Source organism: Vipera berus (genome assembly GCF_964194415.1).
Source record: "Vipera berus genome assembly, chromosome: 6".
Lineage (NCBI taxonomy): Eukaryota > Metazoa > Chordata > Lepidosauria > Squamata > Viperidae > Vipera > Vipera berus.
Window position 1 is genome coordinate 63,862,274 of NC_138208.1, and position 24,011 is coordinate 63,886,284.

General features: G+C 40.8%; 2 protein-coding genes across 2 annotated transcripts in view; one reads left to right on the top strand and one right to left on the bottom strand.

Moving 5' to 3' along the window:
- The window catches only part of TRIOBP (TRIO and F-actin binding protein), a gene marked incomplete at its 5' end in the record, with an annotated part of 61,607 nt that overhangs the window by 28,428 nt on the left and 9,168 nt on the right, over nt 1-24,011 (bottom strand). Inside the window, 5 exons of the mRNA XM_081330642.1 lie at nt 14,869-14,955; nt 15,713-17,107; nt 19,094-19,226; nt 19,904-20,294; nt 22,968-23,142. Of these exons, the coding sequence (XP_081186768.1) occupies nt 14,869-14,955; nt 15,713-17,107; nt 19,094-19,226; nt 19,904-20,294; nt 22,968-23,142 (2,181 nt within the window). The remainder of the gene's footprint in view (nt 1-14,868; nt 14,956-15,712; nt 17,108-19,093; nt 19,227-19,903; nt 20,295-22,967; nt 23,143-24,011) is intronic.
- LOC308670154 (uncharacterized protein) lies at nt 982-6,778 on the top strand. The gene is made up of 4 exons (XM_081331413.1): nt 982-1,148; nt 1,568-1,651; nt 5,937-6,026; nt 6,567-6,778. The coding sequence occupies exons 1-4, from the start codon at nt 1,067-1,069 to the stop codon at nt 6,662-6,664; spliced, it is 354 nt and encodes a 117-aa protein (XP_081187539.1). The 5' UTR covers nt 982-1,066; the 3' UTR covers nt 6,665-6,778.

Here is a 24,011-nt window from a genome sequence, read left to right on the forward strand (position 1 = left end):
CAGACTACTACAAGGTCATTCCAATTTGCAAAATCAGTGATACAGATCTGGAACCATCACCGTAAAATGTTCCAGCCAAAGTAATGTTACATATACACATTGCACAAGAGTAAGATATTAATGGGTATGGGAAAGACAACTTTTGTCGTACATTTTTTAAAAAAGCAATGTCCCGTGGTAAGTTTTTTTTCTAATAGGTTGTTAATATTTATTGCTTCTGATTCTGCTCAGATATAAATTAAACTTAAATCAATGTAAATCAAACAAAAGAACTTTGTTTGCCTCTCTTGTATACAAGTTAGATAGTCCTCAGCTTACACCCATTTGTTAAGCGACTGAAGTTGAGGGCCCTGAAATTAACTTAGTCCTCATACATATGAAGGTCACAGCATCCCTGTGGTTGCATAATCACAATCCAGGCAGTTAGCAACCTGCTTGCACCTAGGACAGATACAGCAACCTGTAGTCATGTGATCGCCATTTGCAATTTGCCCAACCAGCTTCCAATAAGCAAAGTTAGTGGGGAAGCTAGCAGGGAAGGTTGCAGTCAAACTGTGTCCTGTTTAACGATTGCACCACTTCATGAATTTTCTACTCCAATTGTGGTTGTAATTTGAGGACTACTTGTATAAACAGGGTATCATGTAAGAATATCTTATAATCTGTCCCTTCTAATTTACACATCACAAATAAACATATATCTGTGGAATATGCACAAAGGCTCATTTTTCTGAATTTGACACTTCTGTAAAAATTGTCCAAGCGTTGTTTCCCCACCTCTCAACAGCTTCTCACCTCCCTTTGTAGCCCAGGTGGACTAGATTTTACGATATTAATGTGCCCCCCCCCCAAGTTGTGACAGCCATTAGCCACCTGGGCTAGAAAAGGAGGTCAGAAGTTGCGAGGTGGAAAATGATATTGCGACAAAGCTCTCCCAGCTTGTTTCCCACACAGCTTCTGGCTACCTGGAATAGAAAGGAAGACAGTGCAGAAGAGCAAGCTGCGGCATCCCTTGGCTGCATTGCTAGACTGATCTGAAAAAGGTATTTGCTTCTGGTGGCAAGCCATGCATCATATGGATGGAGTAGTTTGCCGTTCTTCCCCAGTTGTGATCTTTGGAACTTCCAGAAGGAAACCTACAGTAAAAGGTGAGTGATCTGTGAAGGGGGGAGGAGCGTATGGGACCCAGTGGAGTGGAAAGCAGGCCCAATAGCTCCAGATACCCTGAAGGTCAGGAAGTAGAGCATGCCATGTCTCGGGGGGGGGGTGAGAGGTCAGGGTACAGCCTGCACTAGGCCCCCCCAGGGCCCCCCCGCAGTCCCCGAGGCCCCCATTTTTCACTTAACAACCACATTGGCGAGAGCAGGGATGGTCGTTAATTAAGACAATCACCTAATGGCTGTCACAACTTGCGAACCTAATGGGCATTATTGGCATAGGTCAAGGACTACCTGTACTTGCCACATTTTGGGCTCACCCATTTTCCTTCGTAAGGAGAGCCTGTCAACAACTCTGTATAGCAGAAGGGTGAATTCATTCTGATTATTCTTCTGGTCTTTCTATCCAGGGCTTTTAGTTCTACTTGAGTCCAGTCCACTATTCCAACTTGTATTTAATGAATGGAACTTCCCAGAAGTTAATCACCTTGATGGTATTTCCTTCACTTCAATTGTAAACTGTAAAGAATTGTTACTTTGTAATAAGTGAGGACAAAGATCCTTCTATGGGGAAAAAATGATATAAAGTAGCCTTCAAAGCCCAAAATTGTCATATTGTTTAGACTGCAATTCCCGAAATGCACTTCCAGCATAGCCCAAAGTGACTTTGCACTGTATACATTTATTTAAAATAAATCTTGATTATCAGAAACATTTAAAATAGTACCATCAATGAATTGCAAAAAGTAGTTTTACTGAAACAGCTTACATCTTGCAATCATATCTTTAACACCACCAAACATCCACATCTGCCCATCCCAGGTCCTTGGGAAGGACTCAATAGGTGGATAAAAATATAAAATCCAGTCTAAACATCTGGCTATGTGACGAACCATAGTAAAAAAAACACAACTCGAAGGCTCGATTCTGACTTAGGTTTTGGTGTTCAGAAGCAGCAAGAAAACCATCTGTGTGGAATATAAAACAGCAGAGAAAATCTTTTCTGGCCAGCAGCAACATGTAACAGAAGAGATTCTAATTTAATGATATATATTAGACATCATTCATTAAACTTGCCTTGATTCTTTTTAAAGCATAACTATACAAAAATTAGGAATAGATTATGCAAACAGGCAAACATGTATTAGATTCCACCAACCATTGGTTGAGTTTTTCATATAACTACTCTCTACCAAAATACAAGTTACTTCCATAAATAATTTCCATGCAACTCTTTTAGTTTAAATAAATGCTGACCAACTCTACATTGTTTTCATCGAAATAGTTAATGGAGAAGACAAGAATAGATTGAGTGGCAAGGCACTCGCCATAATGTTAAATAAGTTTTCCATTAAAAGAATAATAGCCTCAAACTCCTGTATTTCCAAGTTCGCAGTAATCAGAACTCCAAATTCTTAGACATGCCAAGTCTTAAAATTATACCATACTAGGTCAAGGGTTGGCAATCACTGACTCAGTGACTCATTTGCTTTATTTTGCAAATTATTTTTTGCAGATAAACTTGAAAGGATGTATTTTGACTTGTGATGCATTGGAACAGATCATACAGACATAATCTCAGCAGCAACTACTTGTATATTATTTTAGAATATTTGTAGCCCTTGAACATGTGCACAAGATGTCTTCAGAGATGAAAACTATAGTTGCTTAATAGGCTTCTACTATTGCTAGGCCCATACTTGAGGAAAATATTCAGTGCCTCCTTTCAGCCAAAGGAGTGTGAGTTAAAACTTGTCTATTGACCAAGAGTTCTGTACAATTATATCACTCTTAAAATTTTAATTTCTGGGAAAAGTAATCCAAACATATGGTTGATGTTCTGGAAACATTTCAAGTACAGTTTTTGGCTAATTTGGTGATCTGCAGTGAAACTGGAAAATGGTGAATGCACTTCACCATGGAGCTTTTGGACCTCTTGGTTGCTTTCAAAATGATCAACAAGACACCCTTCTAGATTATCTGATAGAACTGGGCCTTAGCTTTTACTGAAGTTCCAGCATTTCATATAAAGCAATACCCAGAATGTGGTGGTTGGAAACTTCTACTTAATATTAAAGCTTTGATCGAAACTATCCCATAGATTTCCTTGTGTCGTCCCTACAGTGTAACATCTACATGAAATTGCAGGGGCGATCATTCAAAGCACAGCAGCAGGATGTTACCCAGACTGGTGAACCCAGTTCTAGTGCTTATTAGCATCCAGATATTTTAGATACCTCTGAGTCTCGCCTAAGCCTGATAATGGATTGGATGAAGGAGAACAAGCTGAAACCTATGTAATATTAATGCGCTACTGATAAATAGGTAACTCAACTCAGTGACAGGTTCAGACTATTTTTGTACAGGGTTGTACTCCTCCAGAAAGAGAAGTTCCATAGTTTGTGAGTGTTCCTTAATCCTCAGATGTACTGAATTCAAAGAGGGCAGCTATGGCAAGAAGTATATTTGCGCAATTGTGGCTAATGCCAATGCATTAATAATTATTGTAAGCCAGCAGAATTTAATGAGAATGACTATGCTGATTACATCTGGCTATTGCAACTTATCGTACATGGGCTACTTTAAAGAGTGTCTAGCAACTACGGTACAACTAGTATAAAATGTTTTTTATAAAGTTTAAATATATATGGTTCTACTTATATCAGGAACTATTTTTCCTTGTGTGAATTTGTTAATTTGCCCCTCCTCAAGAAACCTGCCTTGGATCCAGCTATTTTAAATAACTTTCGTCCTGTCTCCAACCTTCGCTTTCTTGCGAAGGTTGTCGAGAGCGTGGTGGCACGGCAGCTCCCTTTGGTCCTGGAGGAAACTGAGTATCTGGATCCGTGCCAATCAGGTTTCAGGCCCGGGTACAGCACGGAGACGGCATTGGTTGCGCTGGTGGATGATCTCTGGCGGGCCCGAGATAGGGGTTATTCCTCTGTCCTGGTCCTATTAGATCTCTCAGCGGCTTTTGATACCATCGACCATGGTATCTTGCTGCGACGTCTTGAGGGGTTGGGAGTGGGAGGCACCGTTTTACGGTGGTTCTCTTCCTACCTCTCGGGCCGTTCGCAGACGGTGTTGGCAGGGGGGCAGAGGTCAGCCCCTAGGCCCCTTAGTTGTGGGGTGCCTCAGGGGTCGGTACTCTCGCCCCTCCTGTTCAACATCTATATGAAGCCGCTGGGTGAGATCATCCGTGGTTCCGGGGTGAGGTATCATCAATATGCTGATGATACCCAGCTTTTCATGTCCACCCCGAACCAACCCAGTGATGCCCTCGATGTGATGTCCCGTTGCCTGGAAGCGGTACAGATTTGGATGGGGAAGAACAGGCTCCGGCTCAACCCGGCCAAGACTGAGTGGCTTTACGTACCGGCATCTCGTTGAGTCCAAGAGGTTCCACCTTTGGTTATGGGAGGAGAGGTGTTACCTCCCGTTGATAGAGCACGCAATTTAGGCATCCTCCTGGATTCACGACTCAGTTTTGAAGATCATATTGGAGTCGTAGCCAGGGGGGCATTTGCCCAGGTTCGCCTGGTGCGCCCCTATCTGGACCGAGATGCCCTACATACAGTCACTCACACACTCGTTACCTCCCGTATAGATTACTGCAATGCTCTCTACATGGGGCTGCCCTTGAAGACCACCCGGAGGCTTCAACTGGTGCAGAATGCGGCCGCGCGGGTAGTAATACTCCCATATTACACCCCTCCTGCGTGAGCTACATTGGTTACCGGTTGTCTTCTGGGTGAGATTAAGGTGCTGGTACTTACCTTTAAAGCCCTACATGGCTTAGGCCCGGGATACTTGCAGGACCATCTGCTGCCGGGAACGACTTCCCATCGCCCAGTGCACTCACACAGAGAGGGCCTCCTCAGGGTGCTGTCGGCTAGACAATGTCGGCTGGCGACCCCCAGGGGGAGGGCCTTCTCTGTGGGAGCGCCAGCCCTGTGGAAACAACTCCCCCTTGAGCTTCGGATGGCCCCGGATCTCCGGTCCTTTCGCCGCAGACTCAAAACACTCTTTTTCCATCAGGCTGGCCTGGACTGACAGGGATTTTAATTATGTTTTTAATTTTTAACTTAATTTAAATTTATTCTACTGGGGCTATTAATTTAATTTCTTTTTAACTTTTGTATTATTGTATTTTATTGTTGTTAGCTGCCCTGAGTCCTTCGGGAGATAGGGCGGCATATAAGTCCCAATAATAAATAAATAAATAAATAAAATGGATAGAAGAGTCCCTTTTGAAGATGCTCTTGCTCTCAGAGGCTTGCAGGCTGGCTGGGGAGTTGGAAAGCCACATATTAAAGCTGCCAAGGTTGAGAAACCCTGGTCTTAAAAATCTATGAAGGCATAACTTTTACTAGTTTTTCATGTTAATATTGATGGTAATTTGTGTTTTTATTTTTTGGAATTGTTAAAAAAATGATAGATGTTTTGAATATTGTTGGGGTAGAAAGATGGAACATAAATAAAACAATGTTTCACCAACTACAATGGCTAGTCTTTGCATGCTAAATGAAAAACAAGTAAGATACGTTATAGTTTAGCAGGGTTGGTACTACATCTTAACAAGCAGTCCACGGCTTACATAGCTTAAAATAAAAAACCCACTAATCCTTGTTTGTAAGCTATCACAGATCATTGCCTCTTTGGATGAAACTCAAAGACTTTGTTTCAACACAAGGATCAAGCGCTATGTTGAGTTTTGTGTTTATTTCACAAAAGTTCAGCTGCCACAAATTCCAAGGGTTTTTTTTCTTTTTCTTTTAGCATTTGTCATACTTGTTGAGGAGTCTGCTGGATTGCTCTGTGCTTGCCTACTTCACAGAGCAAAGGCATCAAAGCATGATGCAATGAGAGGTTAGTTCTTCAAGCAGGCTAATCAGCAAACTTGATGCTGTTTGGGAGCTGAGAAATACAGACTGAGCCAAGACTGGGCCAAGGTCACCCAGCTGTCTTTTATGCCTAACGGAGAATCAGAAACTTGGGCTCCCCACTGCTAGTTCAGCACTTAATTCCAGCATCAAACCCCCATAACTGCAGCATTTGGGCACTTATTCTCAAGGAAAAAAAATTAAATTTAAATTCATGCAGAAATGTCTAATCCACAGCAACTTTTTGGAACAGAATTGGAAGGACTGACCTGCCCTTTCTTCAACTACCATGCCTGGGGAGGGAGACTGAAACTCAAAACTCATTAACATATTAAATTGCTTAGTATTTTATTTGAATGTAACCTCTGGTAACTGTCATGGGTGACAGTCCCATATACTTCCACACAAACTATTGTTTGTTGCCATTTACTATTATCTACTCATTCCTTTGGGTTAAATGTTGAGGAATGCATGCCTGTAACACAGACTTTACTGTATTCTGTAAATGACATGTTGTCTCCAATAGATACCACCAAAGAAGTACAGATCTGTTTAAGAGCAAAGAAAGATCACCTGGAAAAAGTTTCTTGTGTAAGCACTGAGAACTCACTAAAACTGAATTAATAAAAATGACACTGTCAAAAGGAAGAAAGAAATGTAGCAATAGCAAGAGGTAAGCTCCTCGCCTTTTCTAGCTAGTGAGATGGAATTCAACACTATTAACTTTTTTTTAAATAAACCACCTCTCCCTCTGCACTGTAGCCAAGGCTTGATAATCAACTCCACCCACCCACAATAAAAATAGAGAGAATGGAAAACCAAAAGAAGAAAAATCTAACCAGGAATTATGCCATTCTTGTGGAACTGAGGGTGACTCCACACAGACCTCAAGATTGAAAATCATTTTCATGTGCCCATTTCCTTCTTCTCTTCTCTCAGTAATTATTGGGAGCCAGGAGTGGTGGTGGTGGGAGGGTCAGAAGGGCAAGAGAAGAGGAAAAGGAGTGGTGTCTCCAGGAAGGATAGGAAGGGCTGCAGGATGTTAATGAGGCAGTAGGAAGCAGGGAGCAAACTCAGGGTCATGGCTTTCCCCTAATATGGTTGTGGAATCACTTGAAGCCTTCATTCTTCATGCAGCCAGGATAAATAACCAAATGCTATCACTACACACACACACACACACTCCCTCGTTATTCCAGCCCTCTCTCACAGATTTTAGGACATTACAAATATTCCTAGATCAGTGCTCTGCCCTCAAACATCTAAGCAGATGCATTTCATGGCTGCTAAACAAAAAGGTAAAAGAGCTAAGATTCCCATTTATTTTCACCTCTTGCATAACAAGCTCATTGATCTCATAAGCTTCACACCAGCCACCATGATCAACTGGCAAATCAGTTTCCTGCCAATCAGCCTGGGAAGGTAAGATTTTTGCCAGGGACATTAACTTGTTACTGCATTCAGTTTGTTCAATCTCACACTACGTAATTCTGTTCCATGGTCCTAACGCATTGGGGGAAAGGTCCATAACACAAATTTACAAAAAGCAGACAAAGTTTCAGTATTTTCAGTATTAGTCCTCTTGTACCCCATCCCTTTCCACAACCCATCCCATCCCCTTTCAGGAACAATCTCCTCTCCCTTTTTGGGGATTCAGGAACAATATCCTCTCCCAGTTCCTTATTTTCTTAAGGATAAGAAGAAATACCGTTATTGCCAACTATTTCAGAAATTCCACAAAATGTTGGATGTTAATCTTTTCTGTAAAGAGGAGGAATGAAATGTTGAAAATTTTTCAGTAAACAGGAAACCACACACTGTTTACTGTAATGTCTTTTACAATGTCCAACTCACAGGCTAAGGAGAAGAAACAGATCCACAGAATATGCTTGGCTAAGTTTTTTTTTCCCCTCCAAAGTTTTCCACAAAAGTAAGCCTAACAACTCATATGCAACAGCCATTAAAAAAAAACAAAACCCCTGTGCTTTCCAAATCAACACGATGTTCATCTCAAAACTGCTCCATGCTATGATTACAACACACCCATTCCCAGGAGGTCTGAATGGGAAAGAGAAGAAATCGAAGAAAAGAGATTGCACAAAGCCAGGGGTCGGCAACCTCGGCTCTTTTATGACTCGTGGACTTCAACTCCCAGAATTCCTGAGCCAGCTATGCTGGCTCAGGAATTCTGGGAGTTGAAGTCCACGAGTCATAAAAGAGCCGAGGTTGCCGACCCCTGCACAAAGCCAACTTCTTAGGTCTGCCTAGAAAGGATAGTAGGTATTTTCTGGGACAGTCAAAATGTTATTTTCTTACCCAGGAGCAGCGGCTCTTCCTAGCTATAAACATATCTTTCGCACGGATATGGATATTTTATGAACACCATACTATCATGAGGGAATATCTTTTTTTTCTGCCAGAATAAGCGTTCGGCGTGTTTTAATAAGACTTTTCCTCCAGAATTCGTTATGCGTTATCTAACGAAAGAATTCTGCGTTGCCGAGAAAGCTTTGCGTAGCTCTTTTTCAGTAAAAATTAGACACTTATCAAGCCGGTTGCTTGTTCTGCCCACCTTTTTTCCCCTGCCTGAGGGAAGAGAAAGGAGAGGAGAAACTGGCGTTTCAGCCAAGCGGGCTTGGAGGGATCTCGCCTCCGTTCTCCCTTCTGAAAGCCGCCGGCGCAAAATCTCCCCAAGTCCAGCACGGCACGCACTCGTGTTCAAACGCGTGACCTCTGCCCCAAAAGAGGAGGGGAAAAAAAAAAGCAGCAGGCCTAAAAAGGGGCGCCATAGCAGGGAAGTTCAGGTATCGGCCCTCCGTTAGGAGAGGAAAAACGGGGGAAAGCCCCGCGGACATCTACAACGCGAGACTTAGCTCGAAGCCGAAAGGTAGCGGATTGCCTGACCGCTCAACTTGACCGGACACGCCTTCCAGAAACCGGGGTCTTCAAACTTGGCCCTTTTATGACTTGTGGACTTCAGCTCCCAGAATTCCTCAGCCAGCAATGCTGGCTGAGGAATTCTGGGAGCTGAAGTCCACAAGTCATAAAAGGGCCAAGTTTGAAGACCCCTGGACTCTACACACAACCGGAATCCCCGGTCACAAAAAGTCTCCCAGGAGCGGCACTCACCGTCATGCTGCCGTCTGAAGCGAACGGCTGTCAAGCCTCCCGGGACGTTTTCGTTATCAGCCTCCCCAAGCGACGCTAAAGTCACTGCCGGGAGCAGCGGCATCAATGGCCATTTCTCGCCTTCCGCTCGCTCGCTTTCCAACTCGCCTAACTTCTCCGATCCGCCCAGGAGAAACTTTTTTTTTCTCCTCTTTTTCCTCAAAAACTTCCTGGGAGGCTCTTCCCTGCCAATAAGAACGTATCGAATTGCAACGTTCGCGAGGCGCTGTTACCAAGCAGCCAATGAGGAAGCAGGAGCGGAGACGGGGCGGAGCCTAGCTGACCCGAAGCAAGAGTAACCAATGGTGGAGGCGGGCGCGAGAGACTAAAGCTGCGAGGGAGCAGGGAACCGGCGGGGTTCGGCAAGAGGCGCCGCGCGCTCCTTTCCCCAACACGGACCCTGCGCCGGGCTGCGCCTGGCAACCCGAGCAAAGGAGAGGTTGGCTAATGAAAACAAGTAAAAAAAGAGCCTGTCAACTTACGGAAAACCTCGAGGCGCGAATGCCGAACTGCAATCCGGCGCGAAGGCTTGCGCCTTCCTCCTTTTTACCATCCCTCCAGATTCCCGCGCGTATTTCCTCCCCTGTCTTTCTCTAATCCTGGGAATTATTGGGAAGGAGGGAGAAGACTGGTTGCAATTTAAGAAAGGGGGGAAAAAGCACCCTTACCTCAGCCTTCCTTGGTGGCGTTATTTCTAATCTGATATTAATTGTGTAAAGAAGCCTGAGAGGGCAAACCTAAGTAGGATAAAAGGTGTTTTGTGGAATTCATCATCATCATCATCATCATCATCATCATAAAGTTGGAAGGGACCTTGGAGGTCATCTAGTCCAACCCCCTGCTCAGGCAGGAAACCTTATACCATTTCAGGCAAATGGCTGTCCAGTCTCTTCTTAAAAAACTTCCAGTGTTGGAGCATTCACCACCTCTGGAGGCAGGTTGTTCCACTGGTTAATTGTTCTAACTGTCAGGAAGTTTCTCCTTAGTTCTAGGTTGCTTCTCTCCTTGACTAGTTTCCATCCGTTGCTTCTTGTCCTGCTTTCAGGTGCTGATGGTTTACATATAAAGTCTGGCTTGCATTGATTGGGGGGGGTGGGGGGGGAGAGAATCTATGGCTCATCTTTCTGCACAAAGGCTGACAAGATCAGACAGTGTATTTGCTCTGAAGTATGCAATGCTGTAAAAATGAGTATTTACATTTCTGCTTTTGCCTGAACCAGAAAAAGTTACTCACAGTTTCTATCTTGCAATCCAAGAGGTATAATGAAAAACACTAATAATTTAAGTGAGGGAAACCCTGTTAGAGCAAGAATTGTGCCAATTACATTTCCTAAATCAAAGTGGAATGACAGGTTCAAGACCAACAACAGTTTTTAAGTATCAAACTTTTAAAAACAATCGGACTGCATTTCATTTCTTTTATCTTCATAATTCTCAGCTCCCTATTTATGCCTCTAGTCCCAGATTAAAATACCTCTATAATTAAGTGAGCTGTTTCTATTCACAAAAGCTTGGGACCAAAAAATCAAAATGTTGTCTTTAAAATGCCAAGGTAATGACAGCAGCAAATTGAGATGACTACTCTCTGGAAACTTAAAAAAAACAGAAAACCCATTATCCATACCAAGCCAATAAAGGTTAAAACGTTTGTAACTTACAACTTCATAAAATCTAAAGATAAGAGAAATAGTTGGGGTGACAAAACCATTAAATTGTTTACAAATAAGGAGTAAATACAACATCCTAAGATAAATTTAAGTTCCGTTACTCCCTGCAACAGGAGCCTATTTTCCATTTTGTGTGCAGTGGAGTATTTTGACCCTTAATGTGACTGAGTACAGGTAGCCCTCAATGTATAACCAAAATTGGGACCCGAATTATCATTGCTAAGCAAGATGACTTTTAAGTGAATGGCACTCAATTTTATTACCTTTTTGCCATGGTGGTGAAGGAAGTAACTCCAATTACATGAATCACATGGTTAAGCAAATCTGGCTTCCCCCATTTTCTGTGCTTGTCAGAAGCTAGCTGGGAAAGTCTCAAAAGACAATCACATGTTCCCAGGATGCTGCAACCATTGTAAATGTGAGGTAAATGTGAGGTAAATGTGAGGGCTGGTAATAAGTCTCTTTTTTCAAAGTGCCATAGTAACTTTGAACAATTGTTAAACAAATGGTTGTAAGTCAAGGGCTAGCTGTATTCAAGTTATACAAAGACTGTGGACACATAGCTCCATTTTGAATTTCCTCAGGGAGGCTGCCTCAAAGATGACCTTTCACAGTGGTGGGATTCAAATATGTGAACAACCGGTTCTCTGTGTAGATGCCACTTCCGGAAGTCCATTCTGGGCCTGGGCAACAAAAAATTAGCTACTGGTTCTGCCAAAGTGGTGTAAACTGGCTGAATCTCACCACTGACCTTTCCACATAGTTAATCTACCCAGCTTTGAGTCAGGGGAACTAGGCTGCCATAAATTTGCTGTCTCTGCTGCTGATCCCTATCCTGATTCTATTTCAGGGCATAGTAGTCTCTCCATTTGCCTGGCAACACTGACAAAGCCTAAGAGATTTCAGATGTCTTGAGGCTGCCTGTGCTTAATGCCAGAATGAGGGGAAAAATACTACTTCAGTAATAGTAATTACTTTCCTTAATAGTAATTAAGGAAAATTTAGGACTTGTGCATGGACTGAGGACGAGATGAAGGCAATGCTATGTTTGGACCATACATAGATGCCAAGGGTAGAAAGGCTCCAATGAATAGACTGAATAAAAGTGTGAAAACACACAGGAAACTTTTAAGTTAACACTGAACATACTCTTTTCCAAATGAGCTTCTCTTTGATCATTAAAAATAAAGATAAGAATTTTCTAGTTAGGGAGGGATTGCCTTTATATAGCTATATGGCTGGGCAGTTAAAGCATAAAGCAAATTTAATAATATAAATACATCCCACAGAGAAATCTGAATTACTGTTCATTGTTTTTTCTTAAATGGAGCTCTGTCCGGCACCAAATGAAAAGCTTATTGCTTCAGAAAATGCACACTTCCCTTCACATTTTACTAGCACTAGCTGAACTTGTAATGACATGATCTCTGGAAAAGCCTGAAGAAATATGTAGCATCACCATCAATGGTCTATTCAGCCAGGACACAATAGGCCCTAACTCTGCTTTCTGGGAACTCAAATGACTCTGCAACCTAAGAACCAATTAAATAAATAAAGTAAGAAAAAAAAGTCATTTTCAAGCACTCACAGTTGGAAACGAAAGTACTTGCTTACTGTACAGCCCAGCAGCTGAAAACACTTTTTTTGTTTGAGAAAAACTATTGGTGTCCACTGCGGAAAAAATTGATGAGGTTTGCTGCTAGCAAGAAAAATGCAGGATGATGGGAAGAGAACACTCTGTCAATGATACCCATTGAGAAAACCACCCCAGCATACCACCTCCTAAACAGGGTACTAAGCAGCTGCTTCTGTCTCCCATCTGTCAACCTTGCTCAGTATTACATCCATTGTAGCAAATCACTAAATTGCTTCCTGAGTCCTTCGGGAGAAGGGCGGTATACAAATTTAATAAATAAATAAATAAATAAATCTTCAGTTAAAATTACATGACTGTACTTAAGAAATTGCCAGCTTTTCCCTGTTGGATATTTGTAAGTTGTCTAATATAAGACCATTTATTTCTAAGAAGGAACAGAAATTATTGGCAAAGGTACTTCAACATTTTCTGTTCACAAAATATGCATTTTTCATTTTGAACATTCAGATTAAAATGCAATAATACAGGGGTGAATTGCTTTATGAAGAAAAATGAGTCTACTACCTTATCTATATTGCCCAACTCATTTGTATGTATGTACTATTTATTAAAATATGCCAGGAGAACTTAAAAAACCAACAGTTTTCTTGGGTAGCCATGGAGCATGACATCCAGGGCAGTTCTCTACCAGCTATACCAAATACCTCCCTCCATTCCACTCCCCTCCCAGAAATCATGCAATTCAGAATACTTAGATCAGGGGTGTCAAACTCCCGGACCGTGGGCCAGATGCATCATGGTGAAACGGCACCCACCCCATTGCCGGCAATGAAAAAGTCACAATACATTGTGAGACGTCACATGACGTGGCGAGTTTGACACCCCTGACTTAAATGGAGAAATTCTTCATAGCTGGTATCTGTAAAAATGTAAATGGAGGCCTGTTTTTACTGCAAAAGATTAACTGAATAATGGATATTGTCTTTTAAAAAATTAAGGAGATTGTATATTTACAAACTCTCCTCAAATATGTATTTATCTTGTATTATAGAATATCTCTTCCCACTAAAGAAATATTTGCATATAGCCTTAGGTCATTTCAGTGTCATCGCTTCTAAATAGGGATTAATGGTTCTTTCAGGCTATTTACTTTGCTGCTGCCTCCCTTAAGGGTGTAACATGCTCAACAGTAGAGGCAGTGTCTAGAAGAGCAGATATACAGGTGCTAAGCTGGCCTAAAGCATGCAGGCAAATTGGTATCATTCACTTGCAGCTGCAATTCAAGCAGAGGCTTGCTCTAAAGGGTTTGTGTTTTTTTTGAGGTGCGGGGCAGGGATTGATGCAATGTCTACAGAAGAGGCCAGCTGGCCAGCCATCTCCACCTGAACAATAAATAATAGTCCTCAATGCCCCTGCTATTCATGCACTACTTTTAAAATCAGATTTTTCAAGTCCAGATTGAACACTGCACTGTACCTGGACCCATAAATTCAGGGCAATTGGCAAGAGGGACCTTTCTCAGTCTTACACCCAAATATTAAGGGGACTGGAATTCTTTAATCTTGAAGGAACTAATATTTTTAGTTCTGTGTATTTCATTTACTTGCAACCTATGACCATCTATTTGAAAACATCAACATCTTCAGTGGGCTTGCATCAGTATTGTATTTTCCACGGTGACATAAATCTTCATGTCAATAAATCTTCATGTCAAGCCCCAACTCCTGATTTCATAGGTACTTCCATGTTTTCTTGATCACAATTCAGAAATGCATTTTTACAAACTATTTAAGCTTGCCACCCCTAGTATTTCCTAGTGGTCTCTAAGTCTGCTATCAGTTTTGATATCATTTGTGCTTGGCTGATCTCAGTACCACCAGTCCCTTAAGAAGAATTGCTCAGGGACAGAGTACCAACTTTAAAAGTATGAGGCACACAGCCACTGACTCCTCCTGCAAAAAACATCTAGTGAAAAAAGATGGGAAACTCCTCTGAAGAGCAATTCTCATCAGAATAGTATTTAACTAAATAGATCAGCAGACTGATCAGATACAAGGCAGTTGCCTGTATTCCTAGGAGAACAAACAAATCTTTTCAAATTCTTATAATTACAATATTTGTCCAAGATATATTAACAGGCATCTGGAGATGCTAAGGATTGAATTTGCACCAAATATGCACAGAAGAATTCTTTCCAAAGAAAAGTATAAGGTTTTTTTGAGGTGCCAAGAGTAGGCAATGTTGAACAGCTAAATCAAGAGTAGACAATCTATGGCTATACAGATATTCAGGACTTCTTCCAATAGTCCCTTCCTTTTGAGCATGTTGACCGGAATTGAAGAAATCCAAAACTTGAGTTGCGTATACTTGAGCCAAAGGATAAAGTTGTACTGTACCTTATGTTTCTTACTGGAGTCCAGATAAAGGATTTGACTTCTAGAGGAACAAGCACTTGTTGCAATGTGCCCTTCACCTTGCTGTTTCTACAAAGGAAAGTGCAGAAAGAAAAGTATATTTTAGGAGAATCCCCATTTCCCCATTAATGGGATAATGAAGAAATGCCTCAAAAAGCAAACATTACTTCTGTTCAGAAGCCAATGCATGTTTTTGTCAAGGATTTTTTAAAATTAAATAAACATGTCTTTATAAAATAGCAATTCTAAGCTATTTTAGTATGCCTTACACAATATCAATGTAAATATGTTATTTTGCATCACACTGAAAATTTTTATATTCTATGGTATGTAGTACAGATTGCTTATAACAGCCCTTTCCTAATGCCTTTTCAACAGTTCAGATTTGTTCTACTGAATGAGTAACCCTTCATCTATATTAATATTGCATATGCAGATTGAAGTAATCATTTGTGGACATTTGGTTAGTTAAATAAACCATGGTTTTTAGAGAACCGACATTAGGGCCATGGAATCTTCCCACACATCTACCAAGATGTACTAGCTACATTTTTCTATTTTTATATAATTCCACTCCTTGACTCAACTGTTCATACAATAGTGCAAATGACATATTTTACAGGGGTACACACACATCATATGTACATACTGACTTAAAAAGCAAACATATCAATGTTGTTTCAGGAGTCAGAAAGCAGGATCCTCTGAACCATGCCTGCTTATCCATACTGCATATTGAAGACCAGGAAGAAGACAGGAAGAATGAGAAAATATAGGATAACCTGAAAGCAATTTCTGGCAGGGTTTTTTTTAATCTCTTCCTTACCTGATAGAAAAGCTTTTCCTTATTATTTCCCAGATGCTTTTCTGCTGTTGAGGGACTGGGACACCTCTGCCAAGTTATCCATTCATCCTCTGCCCATTTCACTGGAGCTCCTTGGTTTTTCCTGTTATCCACCAACTGTTGCTGCCCTGCCTTGGCAGAATGGAAGCACTCCCCTTGCCTTACCCACTCTTTTTTCAAGAATGTCATTGGATGTACAAGGCTCTGGGAGCTTTCTTGGATTCTTGGGCCAGTCTCTTGTTTGATGGTGTGTGCAAGGACTTCTTGGGCCATCCCTTTCTGTCCAAAAACTGTAGGGTCTGTGGGGCTAAAGGATGTGCAACAACCCTGCAAGTCGTTCTCCTTCTTAGGAGTGAAAGCAATTGAACGGTCTCTTTTGCTCAGCCCATCACTACTGGCACTGGCCCTTAAACTCCTGGCTTCCCTTTGACTTTTCCAGTTATTCTCTAGGTGCTGCTGTGAAGCAGCACTGCATCTTGTCTGTTCAAGGGATATTTGGCTACTTTCCATCAAACTCCCAGGACTTGGAGAGTGTCTGAGCTCTCTCAAGCTGTTCCAGTTGTCTTCTTTGCATCTCCATGGATCACAAGAATGTCTGATCTCTCTTTTGCTTCTACTAGTAGATATTCCAGTAGTAGAGCTATTCACAGTCTCTGCACTAGGACTTTTCAAACTGACTCCCATTTGTTTCCTAGGATTAAAAGAATACTTTTTCACTTCTTGGGTTCCGCACTGATCATGCCCACGCCTTGAACAAACCAATGGCTGTCCCCCTTTCCCTCTAGCTGTGATTCCATTTCTTGGGCCAACAGCACAAATAACTTCTTCGGAGTCTCTTATGTCCTTCCTTGGCTGGTTGACTGTACCTATAAGGAGCAAAGGTTTTCCTCGTGCCTTCCGGTCACTTTCTTTATACCTATCTAGTTGCCTTGTGAGCCTTCCTTGATTCTTGTCCAAAGTCTTTGAAGGATTAGCAGTATGCAAGGTACTTGGACTGCTTTTCCATCTAGTATCTGTGCCATTCTTCCCAGGGCTCTTGTGATGCAAGATCTCCACTTGCCTCTTTTTATTACTATCCACTTCCCTCCCATGGCTCATAGGACAAAGGGCAACCCTCTCCGCACTGGAACTCAGACAGGACACAAGCTCCTCCAATTTCCTTCCTTCTCTCTCCATCTTCTGAGAGGTTGAAGTTGCTGCGCACAGAGGCATCCCTCTACTTTGAATTGCTCTCTCTGATTGCTGAGTTGGGCTCCTTAAGTGGAAGGATTCACCATGGCTCTGGCCACTTATCTTGAGTTGCTGTTCTGATCTTCCTATGCAAAGAGATTCTCTTTTCCTGGGCTGTTCTGGTTCCCATGGAAATCTTTTCTTTACCTGTAGCAGGGAAGGGAAGAAAACAAATCATGCAAGTCCCATCTAGGTATGCATTGCAAACAGTTAAACTTAATGGATTATCTTGGAAATTAGACATCCATCAGAAAAGTATCCCTCGTGTTGAACTTTATAACTGTAGGAAATTCAATTTACTACAGTGTCTGATTTCCTCATATATACTTTTAATTTTCACTAATAAAAGAGTGTCCTGCTACATCTCTCTCACTGTTGAATATTCAATACAAGCAAATATAGTTTGTTAAATAAAACAGAAAACCTTGTTTTCATTAGCAGGGGCCAAAATTGCTGCTTCATTCCACTTAATGATAAAATCACATTCAATCAGACTTGCTTGAACTTACCAAGATGCCTTTGGTGACACTGTGTATCCTCCACTGCCTTATGGTCAGAAATATTTAATTAAGCAGAAATATTAAGCAGAAATATTTAATTAAGGCAATATTTTAAAAATTAATGTATATTCTATGTTGCAAAAAAGTGCTGCCATTGCTTTTAGAACAGGAAGGTTCAGTAGATATTGTGTAGTGCTAAAATATCATTGATGCTTGTGATTGGAAGTGTTGGGATTTGGAGATAAGCAACTAGCAATCAACTATTTTTCAGGTATTACAAAAAGACATAGTGGAGTTCTAGGGCTGTACGATTTAAGCAGATGGGTATTGCATATGCAGAAAAACATTCTACTATAAAGCTCAATAGCTCAAGACCAGTCTTTCCCAGTCTAAGATCCTTCAAATTGGTTGGATTGCAATTCCCATAATTCAACAAGCATATTGATTAGGCATATACATAGAATGAAGGCTATTGCTAAGCACATTGATTTGTGCTTCTTAGATTGTAAGCCGCCCTGAGTCTTCGGAGAAGGGCGGGATATAAATGGGATTAAAAAAAATTCTGGGAACTACAATTTTAGCACATCTGGCAGCCAGAAATGTAGGTGAAACAAAATGATTAAAAATTATAATTTCTTGGAGTTAGGAAAATTAATGGTTACTAGTTATACTTTTCTAATCCTTCTGAGATTTTCTTTGACCTTTTCCAATGCTTACAAGCCTGCTTTGTAGCCCAAGATGGTAAGAACTTTGTTCTAAGTACATGGCAAAGACTTCTAAAAAAATAAATCCAAAACACTGAAGTGGCTAAATTTTGCACCAGTAAGGGATTTACAAAATAAATGGAACATTCTCAATAGCCCAGAAATTTCACATAGTAGTGCAATCAAATAATAAGTATCAGGTTAACTGGTCAAGCAGGTTATTCTGAGCTTCTGATCTCTGACCCTCCCATGTCCTTGCTGCCCCCTATCTGTATATTTAAAACAAACAACAAAAGTTTATTTTGTAAAGATAAAGTAGATTCCTGTATCATGTTGGTTCACACATAGTGACTATTTTTCAGACTTGATGTTCACATCTATTATTACATTATTACATTCCCTAGGACTGGGCCACTGGCAGACACCACTAGCAGTTGAGGAAATTAAAATATAGGTTTCAACTATTTTTAGTTGCCATGCCCACACATGAAAAAGTATTCTGCCATCCTTTGGCAAATGAAAAGGCAAAGAAGTTTCTTCCCAACACCACAATGCAAAGATATGTAAGGGACAAATCTGATAGCCTTGCAAAGCTAGCACATCAAAGGGAGGATTAAATTGGTTTGCTTTTCCCTTGCACCATGGTGAATTTTGTGCAACCAGGAAGATTTTGTTAGCACAGCATTTTCAAGATAACAACTCTCTTATGTGCTTAAAAGTGGTACAATCTTCAGCTGTTGTGGACTGGTCTGTTCCTCAGTATTCTGCCCCATAGTTGAAAAAGCCGAAAAAGCAAGAGTTTCATTTTGACTATCACAGAAAGCAAGACAAATTAAGGAATGCAACACTGAAAATACATTTTTCTTTTCCCCCTTCTATATTCAGCTGTTAAATGAAACTGAAATTCTGTCTGTGGACCAGACACTCACTTCTCTGCACAGGGTGGGGCTCGACCGCCTTCTGACTAATCGCCCTTCCTTGGCCAGCTTCAAGGACTTACTGTCCAACCGTTCTAGGAGGCCTTCTTCCAGCGCTTGGAACACTTCCAGTGTCTCTGACTTCCTAACAACCAAAAAATTAAAAAGACAGTCTTCAGAAACAACTGAAACAACCCGCAAAGGACCTCCACATTCAAATGCAGGGATAATATGAGCATTTAAACTCCAGGATATGTTTTAATATTATTTGTAATAATATCTATAAAAATTTTTTCCCTGTCTGGTAGCCTTGAGCCATGTTTGATCATAAAATCCATTATTCTCCCAAAGTCAAGTGAATGCTGGTATAATAGATATGTAATCCAGGCAGTCCTTGACTTATGACCAGAACTGAGCCCAGAATTTTGACTAGTCTACTCACCACGTGAGTAGACTCGATTTTATGACTATTTTTACAATGATTGTCAAGTGAGTCACTACAATTTGGAGAGGGGATAGTTTCACGTGGCCAGTGAGCGAATGTGTGCAGCTCCATTTGTGCAAGCAGCGAGCACATGTGCCTGCCACTCGCACAAGTGGAGCTGTGCATGCATGCTCGCCCATCGCTTCCATGGCCCAGTTCTAAATGTGCCATGGCCCGGTAGTGGGCCGCAGACCCCTGCTCTAAAGGGACCAAAAGGAATGTCCTCCATATTATCATAGATGAATCTTTGTAGTAATATTGTTAGCACAAAAACTTGTCTAGTTCCAATGCTTGTGGCTGAGAAAAGTTGCAGTTTGGGATGCAACGGCATCTCTTACCTGCGTTCCTGCCCAAAAATCCGTTCCACCTCTGCTCGGCCTGGACTACGAGCACGGCTGTGCTCTTTTTCAAAAGCATCCTGGCGATGGAGCCGTTTTGCCTTGGGTAAGTCAGCCAAGATTGTATAGTTCTGCCTTATAAGCCCACATCGGCCCTCACTGCTGCCACTCTTGTGCCAGTTCATCTCTGAATCTCCCAAGCTGAGGGAGGAAGTAGTCCACCTGCTTGCTCCTGTGGCACTGCTAGGGGCAGGCAACATGCTATGATTAGGACAGGAAGTGGAAGAAATCCAATTTGACTCTGATTTACAACACTCCAAAGAGAAATAGCCACTCTCAGCTTGATGCTTCCTCCTGCTGTCCCCACAATCCTGGCTCATAGCCCTGGATTCTAGAAGGAAAAAAATGATATGACAAATTGTTCAAAAATGTGCACATCCCTAGGAAAGGAACAGTTCAAAAATATCTCTGAAGAGAGTTGCTTTTAAAACAGAATTGGGCAACAAAGACCCCAAAGGACTAACAAAAAGCATTCTGCCTTATTCTTTCTCAGAATCTTCCTATACATTGATGGAGTAGAGTTATTACAGAATTTCCAGACCAATTGTCCAGACATGTTGAACTACCAGTTTCTAAGCCTCAGCCAGCCTGCCCCTTGGCTATGCTAGCTAGTGAAAACATGAATTACAATCCAACTATGTAAGGGATGCCAGTTTGATGAAGGCTCTTGTATTATCAGTTATGCTTACTGGTGGCCAAATTGACATAGCAAATCCTTTTGGCCAATAGAAAGCTTAATTTAAAAATGCTCACGAGACTAGGGAATTTAAAAGCAACCTTTTGGCATTTGCATGGTGAGCAAAAAGGAAAGCCCTCAATCCCCATCTAATAATTTCAAGGTGGTCGAAAGGAATTGAGAGTGGATGAGAGTAATGATTGTTTTGACTGGTTGTAACTGCAGCTTGTCCGCCACTGCTCAGGACAAAATAAGTCTTCATATTCAATGATGAGAGTAAGCTGAAAAACAGATTACCAAAAAGATTTCTACACTGAACTAAAGCAATGTGCATTCCATTCCTTCATGGACCCCTCCCATGAATGGAGTCCAGTTTCTAGCTCTGAGATATGATCTGCAGAATGCCAGTTTTCAAAGAAGGGAGAGAAGAAGTGTTTCTAAGTCCCTGGCACAAACTTATTCACACAGTGTATGGAAATATTACTGAATAAATAAATATTAGTATTTAGTAGTACTAAAGGTTACTTAGAAATCCAAAGAAGATGAGTCAAAGGGAAAGACTTTAGTGCCTAATATTAATTTCTTCTTCTTCAGAAATTCTCTTCTTGTTGTTTTTTTGTCCTCTCTGGGAGGTCATTTCAAATTTTTAATCTTTTTCTTAATATTACTTTCTTTCCTGAGGATCTATGATGGGATAGACATTCCTGTGAGCAGGGACAACACCATGGCAAACAGATTGGCAGCCAGGTTGAAAGTTCTGGTCAACAAAATTTTCCTCAGAGATCAAGAGATCGTCCACTTGTGTTCTAGAGAAAGAGGCCACAGGAATTCTGCTTCTTGTGGTCAATCATGGGTTGAGTGGCTTGGAAGTAGAGGGATTATCACTGCACTCAAAAACACTGTGCAGCTCTTATGGACATTGGACCCGCCAAAGACTCATTAAAAAAACACTTTCAGATATAATTTATGTCTTAAGAGAGATTTTCTAAGCAACAAGAAAGAATAAAGACACTCATTCAGTTGCCTTCTTTTTGAAATTAAGAAGAGGAAAAAACCCCTAATTTTGACTTAAAAGCAAACAAGATTGCTATTTAAGTTTTAAACAGATAAAAGGGGACAATAGTTTTAGAAAACAGAAGAATTGCCTTTGAAGTCTCTTTAAAAATAGTAAAATTAACTAGACAACTAGAATGAAACTTCATGGGAATATTGATTATTTATTAAGGAAATTAGACATTTGATGGATTTTACAAAATAAGAAGGTAATTGTAATATGAGCCAGATTGTGTGATTGTAGCTATGGAGAGTTAATTAGGACTAAAGTGTTAGAGACAGAGAAAAGCAAAACAGGAAATGTCATCAGAGAGAACAACAATTACTCACCAAATTAAGCTTCTACAGAAGTGGTTATCTATGTTAACAGTGAGAGAGATGGAAATAAAGATGAATTATGCAAAACAAAAAAAGTTGAATCTGCAAGTATACTGCAGAAATGGGTGGCATATGTTGTGAAAAGAAAAATAAAGTAATACTAAAGTTATAAGAAGGAAATACTGTAATAACAGATAATGCAAATATGCAGAATGTTTCCCCAGCATTGTTTTACTCTATATAAAAGTCAAGAAAAACATACTAAAACAAGGAAGGCAGCTGGCCCAAATGGTTTGCTGGCCTCTTATTATAAATGTTTTGAGGATGAATGTTTACAACATTTACAACAAACAATGAATATTATTCTACAGAATGGAAAGATTCCTGACAGATGGAAAGAGGCCAACATAATATTATAGGTTCTAGAAAGAAGAGGATTATGATGTAATTTTACAGAGAAGTTTGATTGGAATTGTATGTATGACTGCCAAGAGGACAATCAGAAGCCTTTTCATGTTTTCTGTTCTACTCTGTTCCTTTTCCTTTTTTATATCTTTTTTCTTATGTTAATTATATCTTTTTTTTAAAAAAAAACAACCTAAATGTATACAAAATATTTTAATAAAAACTATTTTTAAAAGTATTACTTCCTTTTTCCCTTACATCCACCACTAACCTAAAACTTTTAGGTTCTTTGAAACCTAGATAGGGCTTTCCCAAACCGCCAAACAGAGTTGAAATCTAGTATAACAGAAAGGTATGTGAACTGAAGACTAATACATCTGGAAGACACCCTTTAGGGAAGATTGAAATAAACTGTGAGAGAGAAAATAATTTTTAGTTTACTTAGAATACAGATTTGTTTTCCGTAGTGGAGCACTAAAGTCTCTTTTTTATGAGGAGATTATTTTCTAAAAACAAGGTCTTCAGAAAGTTGTTGGTGATAGGAAAACATACCTGGTTTCAGACAACTCCAGGACACTGTTCTTCTACAGGATGTTGCCTCAGCCCATCTGTGCCTATCAGGGTGAAAGTTTTCAGATTGTACCTTTTTCTTCAGACTTGCAAGGTGTAGTGAGTTTTCTTTTTCAGACTCCAGAATGTTGCTGAGCAGTCTAGTCATTTCCTGGTCCTAAGAGAATAAGAATTAACATGTCGCTAAAAAGTCCCTACAATGAAGCAGATTTATTCATGTACTTATTATTTCATATGGTGAGAATGCTTTCATACGGTAAGAACTTCAAATAGTGAAGTTGAAGGTAAGTGAAGGAATATTAAAATACAGGTAGTCCTCAACTTACAACCGTTCATTTAGTTCAAAGTTACAACAGCAGTAATAAAAGTGGCTTATGAGCATTTTTCACACTTATAACCATTGCAGCATCCCCATGGTCATGTGGTCAAAATTCAGATGCTTGTCAACTGACTCATATCCTGGAGTCACGTAACCACCTTTTGTAACCTTCTGACAAGCAAAGTCCAAGGGGGAAGCAAGATTCACTTACTAACTGCAGTGATTCACTAAACAACTGTGGCAAGAACGGTCCTAAAATGGGGCAAAACTCACTTAACAAATGTCTCAGCAACAGAAAGTTTGGGCTCGATTGTGGCCGTAAGTTGCAGACTACCTGTACTGATCTTTTGCTTGTGGAATGCATGTGCTACTCATTCAATGTTTTTGTGAAAACTGCATTGACTATTGGAAGGATGCTATTCTTATTCTTTTGTAGAAAGAGTGGAGGGGACATCTACCAGGGTCTGGTTTGTTAACTGTGCCTGCAAACATTACTTTGGCAGAATCCTGAATAGAAGGTTTCCAGAAGAGTCCATGAGCAAATTTTGGGAAGAGCCTTGGTGGAGCAGTGGGCTAATGCCTCCTTAAGTAACACCAGCTGCCTGCAATTAGTGCAGGTTCGCGTCCCACCAGGCTCAAGGTTGACTCAGCCTTCCATCCTTCCGAGGTAGGTAAAATGAGGACCCAGATTGTTGGGGGCAATAAGC

Excerpts from the sequence above, each read along its gene's own strand:
- LOC308670154 (XM_081331413.1), top strand. The coding sequence starts at position 1,067 with ATGCATCATATGGATGGAGTAGTTTGCCGTTCTTCCCCAGTTGTGATC. Across the intron at positions 1,149-1,567 it reads AAGGAAACCTACAGTAAAAG|GGCTTTTAGTTCTACTTGAG; the intron begins GTGAGTGATCTG and ends CTTTCTATCCAG. Across the intron at positions 1,652-5,936 it reads AGAAGTTAATCACCTTGATG|CATTTGTCATACTTGTTGAG; the intron begins GTATTTCCTTCA and ends TTTTTCTTTTAG.